The sequence below is a fragment of the Hyperolius riggenbachi genome, chromosome 4 (genome assembly GCF_040937935.1).
Source record: "Hyperolius riggenbachi isolate aHypRig1 chromosome 4, aHypRig1.pri, whole genome shotgun sequence".
Taxonomy (NCBI): domain Eukaryota; kingdom Metazoa; phylum Chordata; class Amphibia; order Anura; family Hyperoliidae; genus Hyperolius; species Hyperolius riggenbachi.
This window is the reverse complement of record NC_090649.1, coordinates 121,175,437-121,195,722: the sequence shown is the minus strand read 5'-3', so window position 1 is coordinate 121,195,722 and position 20,286 is coordinate 121,175,437. Positions and strand designations below refer to the sequence as shown.

The following is a 20,286-nucleotide window of genomic DNA, read 5'->3' as shown; positions in this document are numbered from 1 at the left end:
TCTCGTCAGTTGTTTGTTGCGCTATAGTTGAAAGCGACTGATTACGTTTAACCACTTAACAACCTCTGCCACGCTTATCTACGCCCCTTTATACTTCACCTGAGTCACAGGGGCGTAGATAGGCAACTCCTGTTTATTTTGCTGCTGTGCGCGATCGCGTTCGCGTCCGCACGGATGTGCATACACGTCGGGCACCCGCTGGTCCGTGATTGGCTGATGTGAACATGTGTGCGGAGCATCACATGTTCCGCACATGTGATGCTCCGCACAGCATAGAGACTGATGCAATGTTTAGACACATTCTGCATAAAGTGCTCATTTATGCAGAATGTGTCTAAACATTGCATCAGTCTCTATGCTGTTACAGTTACTGAGATCACTCGTGAGAGGATCTCAGATAACGAACACAGCATTAGTGAGTGATCAGCATCAGTGAGGTTTTTTTTTAAATAAATTATACCCCCATTAAGCCCATTAACCCTTGCCTCCCTTAAATGTGAAAATTGCTGTGGTTTTTAGGTGAAAAACCCTGTGGTAGAGAAGTGGTTAAACCCAGCCTAAAACTCTGGTCCTGACCTCGACCTGTGATCACAGCTCTGCTCTGCCAGACTGCAGTCCTGACCTTGCACTGTAACTTTGATTCTGTTTTGCCAGCCACCAGTCCTGACTTCAGCCTGTGACCCCCAATCACGTTCTGCCATCCACCAGTCCTGACTTCAGCCTGTGACCCCCAATCACATTCTGCCAGCCACCAGTCCTGACTTCAGCCTGCGACCCCCAATCACGTTCTGCCATCCACCAGTCCTGACTTCAGCCTGTGACCCTCCAATCATGTTCTGCCATCCACCAGTCCTGACTTCAGCCTGTGACCCCCAATCACGTTATGCCACCTACCAGTCATGATCTCAACCTGTGATCACCGACCATGCTCTGCCAGCCACTAGCCCTGACATCAGCCTGTGACTTTTGATCATGTTCTGCCATCCACCACTCCTGACTTCAGCCTGTGACTCCCAATCATGTTCTGCCATCCACCAGTCCTGACTTCAGCCTGTGACCCCCCAATCACGTTCTGCCATCCACCAGTCCTGACTTCAGCCTGTGATCACCGACCATGTTCTGCCAGCCACCAGTCCTGATCTCAGCCTGTGACCTCCCAATCATGTTCTACCAGTCCTGACTTACGCCTGTAACCCCTGACCATGTTCTGCCAGTCCTGAAACTGGCCAGTCCTGAAACTGGCTGGTGACCTCAACCCTGGTCTGCGTTACCTTCCCCACTGCAGGATGCGCACTTCTAGTCTTCCTGCCTCCAGTGATAGAACACCTGGTGTCGCAAACTTGAAGTCACTTGCTGCAAATTATTCCGCTGCCCACTAGTGGTAGTTGCTGATTGGTCCCTGTGGGGCACTTATGTCTTTCTTTAACAAATACCTAAAACCTTTAGACTGTATAGTGTGTGTATACGTACAAATATACAGTATGTTGTCGTCAAACAAGATACATCTTCCCTTTGAGTTGGAGTAACAAGTTTAAAGGGGAACTTCAGCCTAAACAAACATACTGTCATTAAGTTACATTAGTTATGTTAATTAGAATAGATAGGTAATATAATCTCTTACGCACCCTGTTTTAAAAGAACAGGCAAATGTTTGTGATTCATAGGGGCTGCCATCTTTGTCATGGGGGCAGCCATCTTTTTGGTTGAAAGGAGGTGACAAGGAGCAGGAGACACAGTTCCAACTGTCCTGTGTCCTGATAACCCCTCCCAGCTGCACACGCTAGGCTTCAAATGTCAAATTCAAAATGTAAAAAAAAGAAAATTGCACCAAAACAGCAGAGCGAGAACAACAAAATCAGAAATCCCATCATGCTTTGCACAGCATCAGGGGAAAAAAGCCCGGGCAGTTTTCTTCTGTGCAGCTAAAAATGAGGCTTGTATAAGAGAAACAAAGTTCTGATGCTGTGAAACTGTTAAAGAAACACCAAGCCTTTTCAGTGCTGCTAAGTCGATTTTTAGTCCGGAGGTCCACTTTAACATGTAAAGCTACAGCTTTGTACTCAGATTTAAACCTCTCGGTTACAATGTAACATGAACAGTGGGATACAGTCAAGTCAACCTGCCTGTGTTTCTGTGTTGGTGAGGAAGAAGAAGGGATTTGTGGGTTAAAGCTGTGTCCTCTCTGACAGACCTGTGTGGTGGCTTTGTGGTGCAGCCTCTCGAGTTCTTTTCCCGTAAGCAGACTAGGCAGCAGCTGCAGGGAAATTGAAGATTCTTTCACCGTGACAGTTTGGATTTTACAGTGATTTTTTTTTTTTCAACACGCAAGACAATTTTGAATAGAAAGACTTGAGTTACCTAATTGCAAATTGTGCGTTAAAGTGGACCTGACCTCTTGCACAGGACACAAGGAAAACATGACAGAAATGCACCCTGTATGTATCTAAAAAGTTTTGCCTGTGCATTTGTTTACTCACAAGTTGCAATTTGATCTTCTCCCTGTGTCACATGACTGCCACGGCAGAGATGGCAGATAAGCCCATTTGAAAGTACAGGCTGTAAACAAAATATGTCTGCTTTCATGAATCAGGAAGTAGAAACAGTGCAGATTTATTTTAGAATTTGTTGCAGCTGTAACAAAGAAATGTTTTTTTTGTCTAAAGGTTATTATGCTGTTGTGTATCTTTTAGAGCAGAGAGGAGTTCTGAGTTCAGGTCCACTTTAACAAGACTTCTTGAGTAAATTTTTTTTTTTTTTTGTATTTTCACACTGGATTATTCCACTTTGATAAGTAGATGAGTAAATGCTGTGACTGACTCCTACGTGGGTGTTGTGCATAAACAAACACAACAACTGGAGGTGAACAGCAGCAATCAGGCAACACAAGAGGTTATCATAGTGCTAGGTAATCAACATCTAATTCCTCTGAGCACAGTTGAACCCATCTATTCCGCTATATTCACATATGACTTCAGTTAACAAGCATATAGTGACATCATCCACTGCAGGCTTGTTTCAGAGTTCATGTGCTGTCTCTGTACACTGGTCAGAGGTCATGATCACTTTCAACTGCCACACGTTGTCTCTCTATCTCAACTCCTTCCTCCATTTCCTGCCTGGTTTGCATTGTATTCAGGATGGTCCGATGTGTATAATGAGATTGCTAGAGTAGGGGAGACGAATAAGCCTCAACCTTCATGCTTGCTCATCTTCTACTATCTGTAGCCTGGTTCATGGCAATGTGCCAGTGACAACAGTTGTGTGGGGGGCAGGAGCTTTATGTTTTTTTTCCATTTCCTTTACAAGAGGGACAGTACGTGTTTGATTCAACTCTTTACAGCATTATTCCAAAATTGATTAAATGTATTTTTTTTCAGAATTCTACACGCAGCACCCCATAAGGATGTGAAAAGTTTACTTGAGGTTTTGGAAAATGTATTAAAAATAAAAAATATTGAGAAATCACATGTGCATAAGTATTTACAGCCTCTGCCATGAAGCTCAAAATTGAGCTCAGGTGCTGCATTTATAGGCATGTAGGGGCTATGACAGTATCCCTGGGACAGAAAAAGTACATTTAAAAAGTAAAAAAAAAAAAGATTTTTAATAAAAATGAACTGCTCTCCTTGTACAAACTGCACAGCCCTGGACACATGCATACATGTTCTGCTTTTACACAGAAACAGTACCGTAAGTACGTTGTGGACATTCACAGACTACACAAAATGCGTATCCTCATACACAACAAATATTTTAAAGTAATTTTATGCCATCCTTTTAAAATAATATTCAGGTGGCTTTATTAATGTGTACCTGCAGTGGTAGTAAATACTAAATCTAAACATGCCTCCAACTAGATATACTAGTAATTTCTCTTCACTTTATTATTTAATAATCACTTTATTATCATTATGGTCTTTCTTTCATTTGATGTGAAAAATCGTTCCCATTCCATTTAAAAATGAGGAAGTCACTCAGAAGATGTTCTTCACGCCTCTCAACCTCACAAATTAAATACCAGTGTATGGGAGAATTTGTGGTTTGCCTGTCAGTATTTGTTTAGTATATTCTTAATGAGAATATTATTTTAACAAATAGTGTTAATACTATACTGTACGTTAAAGGGAATCTGAAGTGAAAATAGACGTATGAGCTAATGATTTGTATGTGTATTACATCTAAGCAACAGAACATTAGTAGCACAGATATGTCGAATATTATTTCCAGTACAGGAAGAGTTAAGAAACTTCACTTGTTATCTATGCAAAAGAGCTTCTCTGAGCTCTCCGACTCCAACCCAACTTGGGTCACTGTTTTCTGGAGCACTTATACATCAAAGAAACAATCCGAGACAGATTTAGATACGTTTTTACTGTAGGGAAGTTGAAAGGGTCATTAGTTCTTCTTGTTATATAGTTTAAAATACAGTGTGTGGTTTTTAATTGCCAATATGACAGAATGATGCAGTGGTTTAACCACTTAACGACCAGCTAACGCCGATAGGCGGCGGCTGGTCGTTTGTGGTTTTACATGGAAACGGGCGCTTGTTCGAGCGGCCGTTCCATGTCAGTTCACGGAGGGTGTCTCCGTGAATAGCCTGCGAGCCTCCGATTGCGGCTCGCTGGCTAATTGTAAACACGCGGGGAAGAAATCCCCACCGCTTACATCAATACGGCGCTGCCATAAAGGAGATCGGCGATCCCCGGCCTCTGATTGGCCGGGGATCGCCGCCGTGTGATAGGCTGAAGCCTATCAGAGGTGGCGCAGGACGCATCGCCGTCCTGTGCTGCCCATGGAGGGAGAGGGAGGGAGGAATCGTGCTGCGGAGGGGGGCTTTGAGGAACACCCCCCCCGCGCGGCCACACGGAACAGCGGCGATCAGACCCACCCCTCCCAGCAGGTCATCCCCCTAGTGGGGAAAAAAGGGGGGAAGTCTGATCGCCCTGCCACGAAGCTGATCTGTGCTGCAGGCTGGAGAGCCCATGCAGCACAGATCAGCCAAACACAGCCCGGTCCTTAAGTGGAAAAAGTTATAGATCTAAAAATTAAAGCAAGATTACTTTCTTTGCTATTAATGTTAATAATAATCTGTACTACACATAAAAATCATTACCTCATAAGTTTTTTTTTTTTTTCACTTCAGTATCACTTTAATTCTGCAGTGTACCTTCAGAATTAAAGTATAGTATTAACAATATTTGTTAAAAAAATGCACGGCTCTTCCTATCAGAAATATATAGGGGGTCTTCAATTAATTTTTAATTGCTAATGAATGCTTTATTGACACATGCAAAAAAATGGTACTCGATTAAGCAATGCTTTTAGAACCTCATTAAAAAAACTTGAGGATAACCCTAAAGCTATCAAAATGATCCAACAAGCTTAGTTTATTATATAAAATGTGTCATTTATTACACCACGTGTATATAAAATTGAACTGCAGGTGCCAACTAAAAAGAGCACATTAACATATAGATTTTACATGGGTAGCCTTTATCGTTGCAGGAAAAATTAACAAAAAATTACACAGCTGGCAGAAGCCAGACAAATGTCCAGGTTTATGTAATGAGAACTCTCAGATTGTCCCAAAATGCGAAAACCATTATTACAACATGCGCTGTGGCACGCTTTATCCTAGGAACGCTCACGCTTTGTGGGTAAAGCAGTTTGCGGTAATTAGCCGAAGTGTGCTACTGTGTCATCAGTATTACTGGTAAAATTGCTCCTCCTACAGCAAAATGGGAGTTTTCTGCAGTCTTATGATGGTAGTACTCCAGAGTACCGTGGCCAAAGTGGCGACGCAAAGCCATCTACTGCTGTGTGTTTTGGAAATTCTTAGCTGGCTTCAGATTGAAAAGAGAAATTGTTTTTAATAACTGTAAATTGCGAAAATACTTTTTTTTAAGCACCCTTCTGTAGTTATGACAATTTTATAACTAAAGTGGAGATTTCTGTGCCAAAGCTTTGTTTTGAAACAAAATATGAAGTTTTAAGCAATACCGAGTTTGAAGCGCATCTAAAAGCATCCCCTTTTCTCCATTTATGCATTAATTGAAGGAGGACTCCAGCCAGAGTGGCTAGGAGAGGTACCGGTAAATGTAATGGTGTATGTCTCTCTCTTCTCTATGTGAAGGCAGGTGATGCCAGACCTTCAGCTCAGGCCTGTAGGGGTGGGGGTGAGTACACTTACTGTGTAGTGACCACGGGTTGATCGGCACAAAAAATGGCATAGTGCTTGCAACCGGTGATCTTGAAAGGCAAAGTTGTGGCCTTATTTGTCGGGAACATAGAGAATCCTAACCTGTTTATAGTGAATGCTGTGATGGAGATAAATGAGACCTTTACCATTACATTTACCTCCTTCTGTCTGTACAAAAGATCTAGCTGGAGTCTTAAGGTGCCCATTAACGGTACCATTTTTTCGTCAGATACGATCTTTTGACGCCATTTGAACGATTGTAACTAATTGGAAGGCAATTATCGATTGTTCACATTTACTGAACGATTCTGTCTTCGAATTCCGGCCGCGGGATCTGAACGCCCAGCAGGCTAATGAGCACCTTTACTTAAAATAAATGGGTGGCTTTAGTTTTGCTTTTATTATTGAGTAGCAGTTTAGCATGGCATGTTCGCTAATTTACTTCAGTTTCCCGCTTCTTCTCATGCTTTGCTTATGTCTTCACAGGGAAGGTCGCCATTAAAAAAGAGGATTTATTTAGGTACAATGGTAAAGAGCCCTGGTTTCCTCTTCAGCCTGTTGATTCCAACTCTGAAGTTCAGGTAAGCTCCGTTCTCTGTGAGTGTGAATGCCATTTAAGGATTGAATAGTTAAAAGACAACTGTAGCAAAAGGGCTGTGGAGGCTGCCATATGTATTTCCTTTTAAGCAATACCAGTTGCCTGGCTATCCTCTGCATTTAATACTTTTAACCCTAAACAAGCACGCAGATCAGGTGTTTCGACATTGACAGATCTGACAAGATGATCTGCATGCTTTTTCTGGTTTTTGCTGCAGCCAAATAGATCAGCAGGGCTGCCAGGCAACTGGTATTGCTTAAAAGGAAATACATTTGGCAGCCTTATTACTACAGTTGTCCTTTAAAGAACAAGCGACACCCATGCTAACCTATAAATAATAAACACATGTATAAGTAGATAAATACTACTTCTACTTGCGTAACAGATGTATTGTGCTATCCACGTAATGATTCCTGTGAATTTTATAAAGGAAAAGCAGAAAATCTTATTCTAGGCAGTGGCCATCTTGCCAAACTAATGCTGACATCATATCCTCCCTGACTCTTGTTTTCCCCCCTCCCTTCTCTTGCTCATTGTGTATTCATTAGCTGCCCTCCTCCCAGAGTCTTCAGGCACTCCCACTGAGGTGTAAACTAGGAACTGCACTGTCTTTTTTTTTTTTTTATTTACACATCCAATCGCTGAGTCACCTCAGCCTTGCTTGTAAACACAAGTGATCAGAGGGTGTTTCTGATAAGCAGCTAGGCAGGGAAATAAATGGGAGAGGAGGAATATATTATAGATAAAAAGAACTCCCAGCATTCAACTGTTTGGCACTAGGGCCAGTGCTCCTAAAGTATGTGATAGCTCCAAACCATAACAGTAGAAAAAGTTTTGAAGTTTTGAATGCAGGATTAGAGTCTTTATCACTTAATGCACTCAGACCAGTTGCTGTTGAAATTTTGGTTTTTATGGTGACAATACCACTTTAAAGTCGACCTGAACGGTGACTGGTGACACAATTCAGACACCAGGATCGACCACACCCACAGAGCTTGAAATCTGACACTCACAGCAACTTCTGGTCATGTGTGCAAAATTACAAAACCGAATTTTAGCAGCTGAAACTTTAGGGTCGGAACACACTAGCACACTTCTGTCTGCTTTTCTGCAACACAGCAATGCAATAAACTGATATGCTTCGCGGAAAATGAGAAACGGACAGAAGCACGCTAGTGTATTTACGTCCTTAGCTGCTTTATGTGTCAGCAGTTGACACGCAATGTGGCTACAGTGCAGCCAGTGGGCAGTGAATGTAAGATCTGGCAATCTGCTGCCTTCTGCTATGGCATACATGTATGAATGCAAATACCTGGCACGCTGCATAGAAGCAATGATCCCACTGCTGACCAACTGTGTGAATGAGTCCTGAAGTTCTCTCTCTGCCTATTGCTTTGTTGTCTGGTTGTGCACTTGAAAAGGAACTTTACTAAACCATAAAAGTAGGGGAAAAAATAAATCAATACATTGCAAAGTGAGAAGGTAAAAAATAGAAGATCAAGAAATTATTGATAATCGACATGTAATTCCTACATGTTTGATCCACCTGGGGTCATCATCTCTGCAACTGGCAGGCATGACAAGAGTCGGACAGCACCAACTGCCATTATTGGTAAACACACCCACTAACGATGTGATGGACACACACACACACACACACACACACACACACACACACACACACACACACACACACACACACACACACACACACACACACACACACGATGGGCACACACACACGATGGGCACACACACACACACATGATGGGCACACACACGATGGGCACACACACACACACACGCAAACACACACACACACACACACACATGATGGGCACACACACACGCACACACGCGTACTGAGACGTCATTTCCCACAATACAGCGAGGTTCACAGACTGGACCGGATGACCCCCTTGATGATTATCTATTTGAGAAAAGGTAAAGATTTAGTGCGGGAAAGGGGGTATCAGCTGCTGATTGGGATTCTAACCTGCAGGGGTCCTTGCATAGTATTCCATATATTTCAATACTACTTTGTGGATGGACAGAGCCGTTTGCAGAGGTGACACATAGACTCTCACACAGGCTTACCAAAACTATATCTATCTGATAACCTTTATGGACAGTTGAATTTGTTCCCCTTGTTATCTTTGCTTTTATCTCCATTTGTTGCAGTCTTTTCAGAGAAACATTTATATGTGACTTTCTGCTCCACAAAGCGACAGCCTGACTTTCCCCCCAACATGTCCAGACCTGTCTATAGCCATGGTGTGCCTGCTGCAGCCTGCCACACATACACGTCATTCATACTGTGTGATATAGAGAAAATCCCTCAACAGCATTGCCCTGTATGACCATTTTACATTCAGATTTTCAGAGGTTTTTTTTTTGTTCTGTAGAGAAAATAAATTCCCTGTGAAGTTCTTTTTCCAAGTTTTATCACAGGAAATGTTTTTGCAGCTCATCAATAAAATATCTTTTTAAACTTCAGCAAGAAAAAAGTATTCAGATTAATATGTCCAAATTAGCATATTGTTATGCAGACATCAAACCAACAAACGTTGATTTCCGGTGATACCTTTAATGACTAACTATACATGGTTTATTGCAAGCTTTCCAAACATTAAGGGCCTGTTTCCACTGCACGCGGATTGCAAACAGAATGGATGCAGAAAAACTCACCGCAATTAATGTCTATAGGCCTGTTTCCACTAAATGCGATTTTTCTGATGCAGATTTCCCATAGGCATTCATTAGAGTCAGTTTTTCTGCATCCATTTTGCATCCAATCTGCGTTTAGTAGAAACAGGCCCTTAGTTTCTTCTTCAGGCATTATACATATTTTTACTTTCCTTAACCACTTAAGGACCACAGTCTTTTCGCCCCTTAAATGTAACCTTAAGTCCGTCACCGGCCGACAGGCATGGGAACGCGAGTGATTCTTTGCATTCCCAGCCATAATATCGCCCTCTATGCTGCTATTGCGGCCTCCTGGCCGCATAAGCAGCACAGGTGGCGATATTGTGGCTGGGAACGCGAAGAATCGCTCGCATTCCCATGCCTGTCGGATCCTGACGGCGAAACCGGAAGTGGTCACCGACGAGGACGGGAGGATCTCCGAGACATGGCGAGGGCACCGATCAGCTGCAGGGATTGAGGGAAGCCCCAGGTGACTAAATGTTATTTTTTTGGGCAGACTTAAGGTTACCTTTAAGGACCAGAGCCTTTTTCTCCATTCAGACTACTGCAGCTTTCACGGTTTATTGCTCGGTCATACAACCTACTATCTAAATGAATTTTACCTCCTTTTCTTGTCACTAATACAGCTTTCTTTTGGTGCTATGTGGTTGCTGCTGCGAGTTTTAGTTTTTATTATATTCATCAAAAAAGACATGAATTTTGGCAAAAGATTTTTTTTACTTTCTGTGCTGATATTTTTTCAAATAAAGTAAAATTTCTGTATACATTTTTGTCCAAATTTATTGTGCTACAGGTCTTTGATAAAAAAAAACACATTCAGTGTATATTTATTGGTTTGGGTAAAAGTTATAGAGTTTACAAACTATGGTGCCAAAAGTGAATTTTCCCATTTTGAAGCATCTCTGACTTTTCTGACCACCTGTCATGTTTCATGAGGTGCTAAAATTCCAGGATAGTATAAATACCCCCCAAATGACCCCATTTTGGAAAGAAGACATCCCAAAGTATTCACTGAGAGGCATGGTGAGTTCATAGAAGATTTTATTTTTTGTCACAAGTTAGCGGAAAATGACACTTTGTGACAAAAAAAAAGTTTCCATTTCTGCTAACTTGGGACAAAAAAATGGAATCTGCCACGGACTAACCATGCTCCTCTGTGAATACCTTGAAGTGTCTTCTTTCCAAAATGGGGTCATTTGTGGGGTGTGTTTACTGTCCTGGCATTTTGGGGGGTGCCTAATTGTAAGCACCCCTGTAAAGCCTAAAGGTGCTCATTGGATTTTGGGCCCCTTAGCGCAGTTAGGCTGCAAAAAAGTGCCACACGTGGTATTATCGTACTCAGGAGAAGTAGTATAATGTGTTTTGGGGTGTATTTTTACACATATCCATGCTGGGTGGGAGAAATATCTCTGTAAATGACAATTTTTTTATTTTATTTTTTACGCACAATTGTCCATTTACAGAGATATTTCTCCCACCCAGCATGGGTATGTGTAAAAATACACCGCAAAACAAATTATACTACTTTTCCTGAGTACGGCGATACCACGTGTGGCACTTTTTTGCACCCTAACTGCGCTAAGGGGCCCAAAGTCCAATGAGTACCTTTAGGATTTCACAGGTCATTTTGAGACATTTGGTTTCAAGACTACTCCTCACGGTTTAGGGCCCCTAAAATGCCAGGGCAGTATAGGAACCCCACAAATGACCCCATTTTAGAAAGAAGACACCCCAAGGTATTCCGTTAGGTGTATGGTGAGTTCATAGAAGATTTTTTTTTTGTCACAAGTTAGCGGAAATTGATTTTTATTGTTTTTTTTTTTCACAAAGTGTCATTTTCCACTAACTTGTGCCAAAAAATAAAATCTTTTATGAACTCACCATACTCCTAACTGAATACCTTTGGGTGTCTTCTTTCTGAGGGCTCGTTTCCACTATCGCGAATCCGCATGCGTCCAACGCATACGGATTCGCACATGTAATGCAAGTGGTTGGGCCTGTTTCCACTGTAGCGATGTTGAGGTGTGTTTTTTTTTCAGCGGTGAAAAAACGCACAAAAGAGCCGCAGAATTCGCCTGCGAGTGGAATGCATGCGAATCGCATGCTATGTATTTAATAGGGAAATGGCATGCGTTTTCCCCATGCGTTTTTTGCCGCAAATTCGCATAGGTACCAATGTAAATTCACACAGACAGTGACATGGTTAAAATCGCATATACCCTCACCTATACGAATTCGCGGCAAAAAGCGCATGGGGAATTGCATCCGCATGCGATTTCATCAACGGTGGATTCCAGGCGATTCCGCACCGCAATAGTGGAAAGAAGCCCTAAAATGGGGTCATTTGTGGGATTCCTATACTGCTCTGGCATTTTAGGGGCCCTAAACCGTGAGGAGAAGTCTTGAAACCAAATGTCGCAAAATGACCTGTGAGATACGAAAGGTACTCATTGGACTTTGGGCCCCTTAGCGCACTTAGGGTGCAAAAAAGTGCCACACATGTGGTACCGCCGTACTCAGTAGAAGTAGTATAATGTGTTTTGGGGTGTATTTTTACATATACCCATGCTGGGTGGGAGAAATATCTCTGTAAATGACAATTTTTTGATTTTTTTTTTTTTTTTTTATACACACAATTGTCCATTCACAGAGAGATTTCTCCCACCCAGCATGGGTATGTGTAAAAATACAACCCTAAACACATTATACTACTTCTCCTGATTACGGCGATACCACATGTGTGACACTTTTTTGCAGCCTAGGTGCGCTAAGGGGCCCAACGTCCTATTCACAAGTCATTTTGAGCCATTTGTTTTCTAGACTACTCCTCACGGTTTAGGGCCCCTAAAATGCCAGGGCAGTATAGGAACCCCACAAGTGACCCCATTTTAGAAAGAGGACACCCCAAGATATTCCGTTAGGTGTATGGCGAGTTCATAGAAGATTTTATTTTTTGTCACAAGTTAGCGGAAATTGACACTTTGTGCAAAAAAAACAATAAAAATCAATTTCCGCTAACTTGTGACCAAAAATAAAATCTTCTATGAACTCGTCATACACCTAACGGAATACCTTGGGGTGTCTTCTTTCTAAAATGGGGTCACTTGTGGGGTTCCTATACTGCTCTGGCATTGTAGGGGCCCAAAACCGTGAGTAGTCTGGAGACCAAATGTCTCAAAATGACTGTTCAGGGGTATAAGCATCTGCAAATTTTGATGACAGGTGGTCTATGAGGGGGCGAATTTTGTGGAACCGGTTATACGCATGGTGGCCTCTGAGATGACAGGTTGTATTGGGCCTGATCTGATGGATTGGAGTGCTAAGGGGGTGACAGGAGGTGGTTGATGGGTGTCTCAGGGGGTGGTTAGAGGGGAAAATAGATGCAATCAATGCACTGGGGAGGTGATCGGAAGGGGGTCTGAGGCGGATCTGAGGGTTTGGCCGAGTGATCAGGAACCCACACGGGGCAAATTAGGGCCTGATCTGATGGGTAGGTGTGCTAGGGGGTAGCAGGTGGTGACAGGAGGTGATTGATGGGTGTCTCAAGGTGTGATTAGAGGGGGGAATAGATGCAAGCAATGCACTGGTGAGGTGATCAGGGATGGGCTCTGAGGGCATTCTAAGTGTGTGGGCAGGTGATTGGGTGCCCTAGGGGCAGATAGGGGTCTAATCCGATCGGTAGCAGTGACAGGGGGTGATTGATGGGTGATCAGTGGGTGATAAGATGGCAGAACAGATGTAAATAATGCACTTTGGAGGTGATCTGAGGGTAGGTCTGCGGGCGATCTGATGGTGTGGGAGGGTGATCAGATGCCCGTAAGAGCCAGGTTAGGGCCTGATCTGATAGGTGGCAGTGACAGGTGGTGAATGACGGGTGAATGACAGGTGATTGACAGGTGATTACAGGGGAGGATAGATGTATACAGTACGCTGGGGGGGGGGGGGGGGGCTGGGGAGGATCTGAGAGTGTGGGGGGGGGGGGTGATCAGGAGCCCCCAGTGGGCAGTTTATGGACTAACTAAAAAAACAGCGCGGACAGATAGTGACAGGGAGTGATTGATGGGTGATTATGGGGGGGGTGATTGGGTGCAAACAGGGTTCTGAGGGGTGGGCAGGGGGGGTCTGAGGGGTGCTGTGGGCGATCAGAGGGAAGGGGGGGAGGCAGATCAGTGTGCTTGGGTGCTTACCTGCGTGGCTGCAGCCTGCCCTGGTGGTCTCTCGATCACTGGGACCACCAGGGCAGGAGGCAGCCTGTATAATACTCTTTGTATACATTACAAAACATATACACTTTGTAGCAGCGATCCGGTAGCTAGTAACCCTCCGGCGCCTCCGAACGGCAGGCAGGTTACAGCGCAAGGGGGCGGAGCCTGTCGCCGGCGGCTGATCGTGTCACAAATGACACGATCGCCGCATAACCACGCCCCCCGCCGCTGTGGCCGGTCGGCAAGTGGTTAAAGTGTACCTGAGTTGAAAGTGACTAAAGGATTTTTGCTTTCCTGGGAAAGCAAAGGTTGGCTGCTCATGAGAGAGTTTAGTGATGAGTGAGGGAGTTGGTTGTATGGTAGAGTAGATGGGGGGTGTCAGTGTGATGTGGGAGTGGTAGATGCTGTGCAGTATTCTCCTCAGAATTTTTTCCCAGCCGGGCGGCATGAAAAAGTAGCAAGTTGGGGCATGATGAGAGAATGCAGGGCCGGCGCTTCTCTGTACAACTCTGCCGATGACAGCCAGGTTTTCACCAAAACTAGCCAGGTGGAGCACCCAGCTAAAAGAGTCTGGGGAGAACACTGCTGTGGCAGGGTAAATAGGGCTCATTGGTGATGTATTAGTGTGGATAGGGGTGGTTGGTGACTTGGCAGAGTGGGGAGTAATTGGTAATGTGGGTGATGTAAGTTGAGGTGGATGTGGATATGGCTGAGTAATGGTGGGTGGGTGGTTAGTAATATGGCTGAGTAAGGGCTGGTGCACACCGAGCGGCTTTTTGGGTGTTTTCAGATCCGCTTGCGGCTGCGGATCTGCTTGGTCAATGTATCTCAATGGGGTGGTGCACACCAGAGCGGCAGGCGTTTTGCAGAAACGAAAAATGCCTGGGTGAGGCATTTTTTGGATTTCGGATGCGTTTCTGCCTCAATGTTAAGTATAGGAAAAACGCAAACCGCTCTGAAAAACGCCTGTTCAGAGCGGTTTTGCAGGCGTTTTTGTTACATAAGCTGTTCAGTAACAGCTTTACTGTAACAGTATATGAAATCTACTATACTGAAAACCGCAGCAGCAATCCGCAAAACGCTAGCAAAACGCCTCATAAAAATAAAAAAAAGCGTTTAAAAATCTGCTAGCATTTTGCGGATCTGCTTGCGGTTTTTGGTGTGCACCAGCCCTAAGAAGGGGATGATATGGATGAGTAACCGGGGTGGTTAGTGCAGTAACAGAATAAAGAACATTTATGATCAAGTGCACTACTCAATAGATTAGTCTGGGTCTCCTGCTATATAATCATGTGTATATAAGAAGAGATTCACCCTGGTCTATAGACAGGTGCACTTTGTGAGGAGGGGGCGCAGAGCTAAACCCCAAAAGTAAGTGTAACCTTTATAAGTTGAAGTGATAATATCTGGTGAGTTTTCTAATGAATAGAGTCTATCACATAGTGGACTATTAGTAAGAGGAATTGGTGAACGGAAGCTGCACATATCTGAAGGGATTGGTGGAAATTTGATTGATTGACTGCACCAATATTGGATTATATATATTTTTTAAAGGATATCTGAAGTGAGGAGGATATGGAGGCTTCCATATTTATTTCCTTTTAAAGGGGAACTGAAGAGAGAGGTATATGGAGTCTGTCATGTTTATTTCCTTTTAATCAATACCAGTTGCCTGGCAGCCCTGCTGGTCTGTTTCTCTGCAGTAGTATCTAATTAAAACCAGAAACAAGCATGCAGCTAGTCTTGTCAGATCAGACTTATAAGTCTGAACCACTGAAACACCTGATCTGCTGCATGCTTGTTCAGGGGCTATGGCTAATAGTATTAGAGGCAGAGGATCAGCAGGGCTGCCAGGCAACTGGTATTGTCTAAAAGGAAATAAACATGACAGCCTCCATATACCTCTCTCTTCAGTTCCCCTTTAAGCAATACCAGATGCCTGGCAATCTGGCTGATCCTTCATGCATCAGTAGTGTCTAATCACACACCTGAAACAAGCATGCAGCAAATCCAGTCAAATGTCAGTCAGAGATACCGGATCTGAACACAAACACTATTGAAGTTAAATGCTGGTGTGATGTGTAATGTGTAATGTTATTTCTCTGATAATGTGCTCAGTTATGATGCTTATGAATCCTCGATATGTATCAAGATGTTCATATTTTAATTTTTAGTCTTTTTTGCAGATACTTAAAGGACAACTGAAGTGAGAGGGATATGGAGGCTGCCATATTTATTTCATTTTCAATAATACCAGTTGCCTGGTTATCCTGCTGATCCTCTGCCTCCAATCCTTTTAGCCATAGCCATATAGCAGGGTTGCCAGGCAACTGGTATTGTTTGAAAGGAAATAAATATGGCAGCCTCCATATACATCTCACTACAGTTGTCCTTTAAACCAGATTATTTTTCCCTGCCCTGGAAGCAGCAGATACCTTGTTCTTTCTATCCTAGGCCCACAGGAAATGCATAACCGGACGGTGTTTTTTTATTTTCCTTTGATAGAGAATTTCTATAAATATCAGGACAACTAAATTCCTATATTCAATACATCGTAGTATAAATGGAATCCTGATTTAAACTGTTATGACGATCACTGAACTGCTGTGCTGTGTGGGAGTGCTACAAATCACTTAATCCTGTTCAGCTTTAGATGGAAATGTCATATACCATAACACAGTGCACAGTATGGCTGCCTTTCTAATTGTTCTTTCCGACTTTCTAGGGAAAGGTCCACCTGGAACTGAAGCTCAATGAGCTGATTACAGACAATGGATCTGTGCAGCAACTTATGGTACAGTAAGTATATCTAGGCCTGTGCAGCGAGTGGCACTCTGTGTATGAGTGGTGTGTAGCGGTCAGTGTAACTGGCTGTGTGATGCCACCAGGACACTTCCTTTTTTCCGTAGCTTGCACACAGAGGAAGCGTAGGCGGCTGCATAGAACATTTGAATAAATACAAATTGCTGTTAACCTCTTCTTGCACGCCTAGCATAAGAATGCCTTGGAATCTATGGGCAAACATGTATTTCATTTAAAACACAGAACTACATAAAAGTAAATTAATATCTGTAGAAAGGAGAAGCATAAGAATCTCAGACTGCTTTTATTACTGTCCCCTCATTTCCTGTTCCTGTCCGGCATTCATATTAAAGCTACAAAAAAACACAGAGGGCCCGGGGAAAGGAACTGAGGGCAATCTCTCTAGTGGGGATTGTAACAGCAGTAAATTGCACTCCCCAATGTTTCTGAACCCCTTTTACTACCATCCAAAAGTAAAATTAAAAGAAAACCTAGAGCTTTACAGACTTTTTACTTTGCCCAGAGTCCCCTTTGAATGTGGCTGCTATATTTTCTCTGATTACAGCACAGTGCAATTTTTTCAAGTATCGTATTGTAATATATGAAGGCTTTTAAAGGTTCACTATGGTGAAAAACTGCAAAACGTAAAATACATATGTATACATACACTTTTACCATAGTTAACGCATTAAATGTTTTACTTCCTGTGCAGCTGTCACTTACAATAGTTATTATAGGTATGATGATGTATTTTATCCTTTAGCAGACAGGTTTTGGATTAGTCTATCTACTCATGGGGGAATTCTTAGTTTCTTTTAATCGCTTCAAAAGCACTACCTGGAAAAAAACTAAGCAGCGGGTTTGATAAAATTATAATACATACTGTAAGTGACAGCTACATAGGTAGTAAAAAAAATGTAGCAGTTTACTGTGGGACAAATGTACATTGATGTATATGTACATATGAATTTAAAATGTTATAGTTTTTCATCGTAGTGTCCCTTTTATATTACAGTTTGCTTTTTGTCTTTTTCTTCTGCAAGGTTGTTAAAGCAAGCAAGCAAGCATGTCATGAGGAGAGAGAACAAATAGACATTTACCTCAGAAGATTGGAGCCTCTGGCTAGTCCAAAGGCTTCCCATGATCTCCACGACCCCACTGCTGCCTGCCAGAACCCTCGTTACTATTGCGGCTACGCGCCTCTCCGGCCATACTGAGCATGTGCAAGTAGGATCTTCACTTGCACAAAAGCCATGGAGGAAAAAGCTGAGCATGCTGCTGTGCAGGTGCAGAGTGTACTCGCATGCACAGTACAGCCGTGTTTGTACACAGGCAGTAGCGTGGCCACGAGAGCATATGTCTGACAAGTCTTTGTCAGATATACTTAAAGGGACCCAGCGCTGGATCTTTGGGGCTGAGGACAAAGGGGGAACCCTCTGAACAATCCAGAGGCTCCCTTCTACTGAGATAACAAGCTGACGCTTGCCTCTTTGCTGTGTAATGCTCCATTTGTATGTTGCCTGATGAAGCGGGATTGTGCCCGTGAAACGCGTTGCCAGTTATCTATTGGAGTGTTTGTGAATAAATATTTATCGCCAGAATGGACAAGCATCGTGTCTGCTTCAAGTAGCTGGTCTACCACCGCCTACTGAACGTTTTAACAATTTTAGTCTTTTTTACCCTATTGGCGCCTCTGTACATCCTTACAGATCCAATCATCCACCCTTGGTGGAAGGGTGATACACCCTTGTTTCCTCTATCTACAGAGAGCAACATTTTAATCCTGAGTGGGGACATGTCTAATCTCCCCACCTGCCTATACAGTGGTTGCCTTTGTGGTGACCCAGGTTTGTAAGTATAATACTTACTTTTCATTTCCTCCCATTTTCCAGTACATACTACACTATATTGGGCTCTCGGTTTTTCTGTTTTGTCTACTGAGATAAGTATTGTTCACAATTTTCTCCTTACAGGTTCACTTGAGGGTCTGTATTGGTTACTTAACACTTTTCCTTTTTGTATAGTATGGTGCTGCCACAAAATAACAAAAGTTATTCTTAATTTAAATTTTGGAGAGCTTTGTATATGCCAGATGTTCATTGCCTTTTGCAGTTGTTATGACTCGGCATCTAGCTTAGTTGTCCCCCAATGTTGGCAGTCCCACTCGCTAAGTGGTTTGCAGACTTAAAGAGGAACTATCTTGAAAATCTTAAACTTTAAAACGCATACAAATACGAATTATATTTCTTCCTGAGTTAAATGAGCTATAAATTACTTCTTGCCTATGTTGCTGGCATTTACAGTAAGCAGTACAAATCTGACATTACCGACAGCTTTTTTTGCTAGTCCATCTCTCCATAGGGGATTCTCAGTATGACCTTTATTCTTTATAAAGACACTCCCTGAAAAAGATTTATAGGCTGGCCAGCCTCCCTACTCACCGTACACTTTTTTTGGCAGTTGTACGGAGCAACTGCTATTCACTAAGTGCATTTTGAAAATAAAGAAATCCCTGTCAGTTCTGTCAGATTTCTACTACCTACTGTAAGTGACAGCAACGTAGGAGAAATGTAATTTATGGCTCATTTTACTAAGGAAGAAATGTACTACTTACCTGTATATGTGGACATATATTTCAAATTTTAATATTTTTGCGACAGAGGTCCTTTAAACACTTCTGACCAGTACTGTAGCAGGACAGGACTATAAAGCCCAAATGCTCTGTGTTGCAATTGCAATTTTATTTCAACAGGTAAATGTTTATTGGCAATTGCAATTTTTGCCCTTTTTTTTACTTCTTTTTCTTGCATTTGTTATATTTTTTGCCCTTGCATTTACAGTTTTGATTAAATTAGATGGGGTAATGAAATTAAGGGTCCTTTTAACTGGTGCGTATTGCCCTAGAGCCTAAAAGTCCCACCTCACGCTATTGCTGTGATGCCGCTCAAAGTAAAAAATAACAAGGCACTTCAGGGCTTACCACAGTATTGCACTGCAGCCTTTGTGGTACCCAGACCACTTCCATCGCATTACGCCACAGGCAGTGTGTCATGTTCCATTGACAGGAATGGCCACTGCAATAAGCTGTGGCAGAAGACAGTACCACAATGCGACTCACCGCGGTAAGTGTAAAAGGACCCTAAAACCGGGATCACATAGCATTGCATTCTGAATGCAATTTTGTGTCACTCCCATTGGACATTACACAAATGCTCAAAAATTGCAGCAGGCAATGCTTTTGTGTAAGTCTCCTCACTAGTGGAAACTCTGCACCACAATTTACTTTCTAATGTCATTGCAATTGGAAAACCGATCCACATGTAGTGGAAAAGATGCCTTACATTTTTGTTTCCGTGTTCCACTATGGAGGATACAGTATTGCCTTTCTGCTATTTCCTTTAGATGTTGTGTTTTGAAATTGTATATTTCTGTCTAAATTGCTCCATGTTGTCTCTTCACAGCATATTAGAATGTGAGGGCTTACCACTTGTGAATGGGCAGAACTGTGACGCCTATGCTGCTGTGTCTCTTGTTGGTCCATCTAGGTAAATATATACCGTTTTCTTCCCAGCCTGAGCTTAGAAATGGCACTTGTGAAGATATCTTTGCATTTCATCTCATACTTCTGTTAACACATTTTGGCCTCCAGGTAATCAGCACATGTGTACAGTATTGCTTTATTTCATTTTTGGCCATGCAAGTGTTCTTTCTAGCTTGCTTCAGGTAAACCTTTCTCTTCACAAAACAGGCCGAAGGCCTGTTCTCAACCCCAACAA

At 42.8% G+C, this 20,286-nt stretch overlaps 1 protein-coding gene across 2 annotated transcripts in view; it reads left to right on the top strand.

The window, feature by feature from the left end:
* Positions 1–20,286, top strand: part of RASA2 (RAS p21 protein activator 2) — a 156,713-nt gene that overhangs the window by 78,216 nt on the left and 58,211 nt on the right. Inside the window, exons 4-6 of one of the 2 annotated variants that reach the window (XM_068280484.1) lie at positions 6,686–6,780; positions 16,434–16,507; positions 19,972–20,055. In XM_068280484.1, the coding sequence (XP_068136585.1) occupies positions 6,686–6,780; positions 16,434–16,507; positions 19,972–20,055 (253 nt within the window). Of the gene's footprint in view, positions 1–6,685; positions 6,781–16,433; positions 16,508–19,971; positions 20,056–20,286 lie in introns of those variants that run through there. The other variant, XM_068280485.1, reaches the window with a different exon arrangement.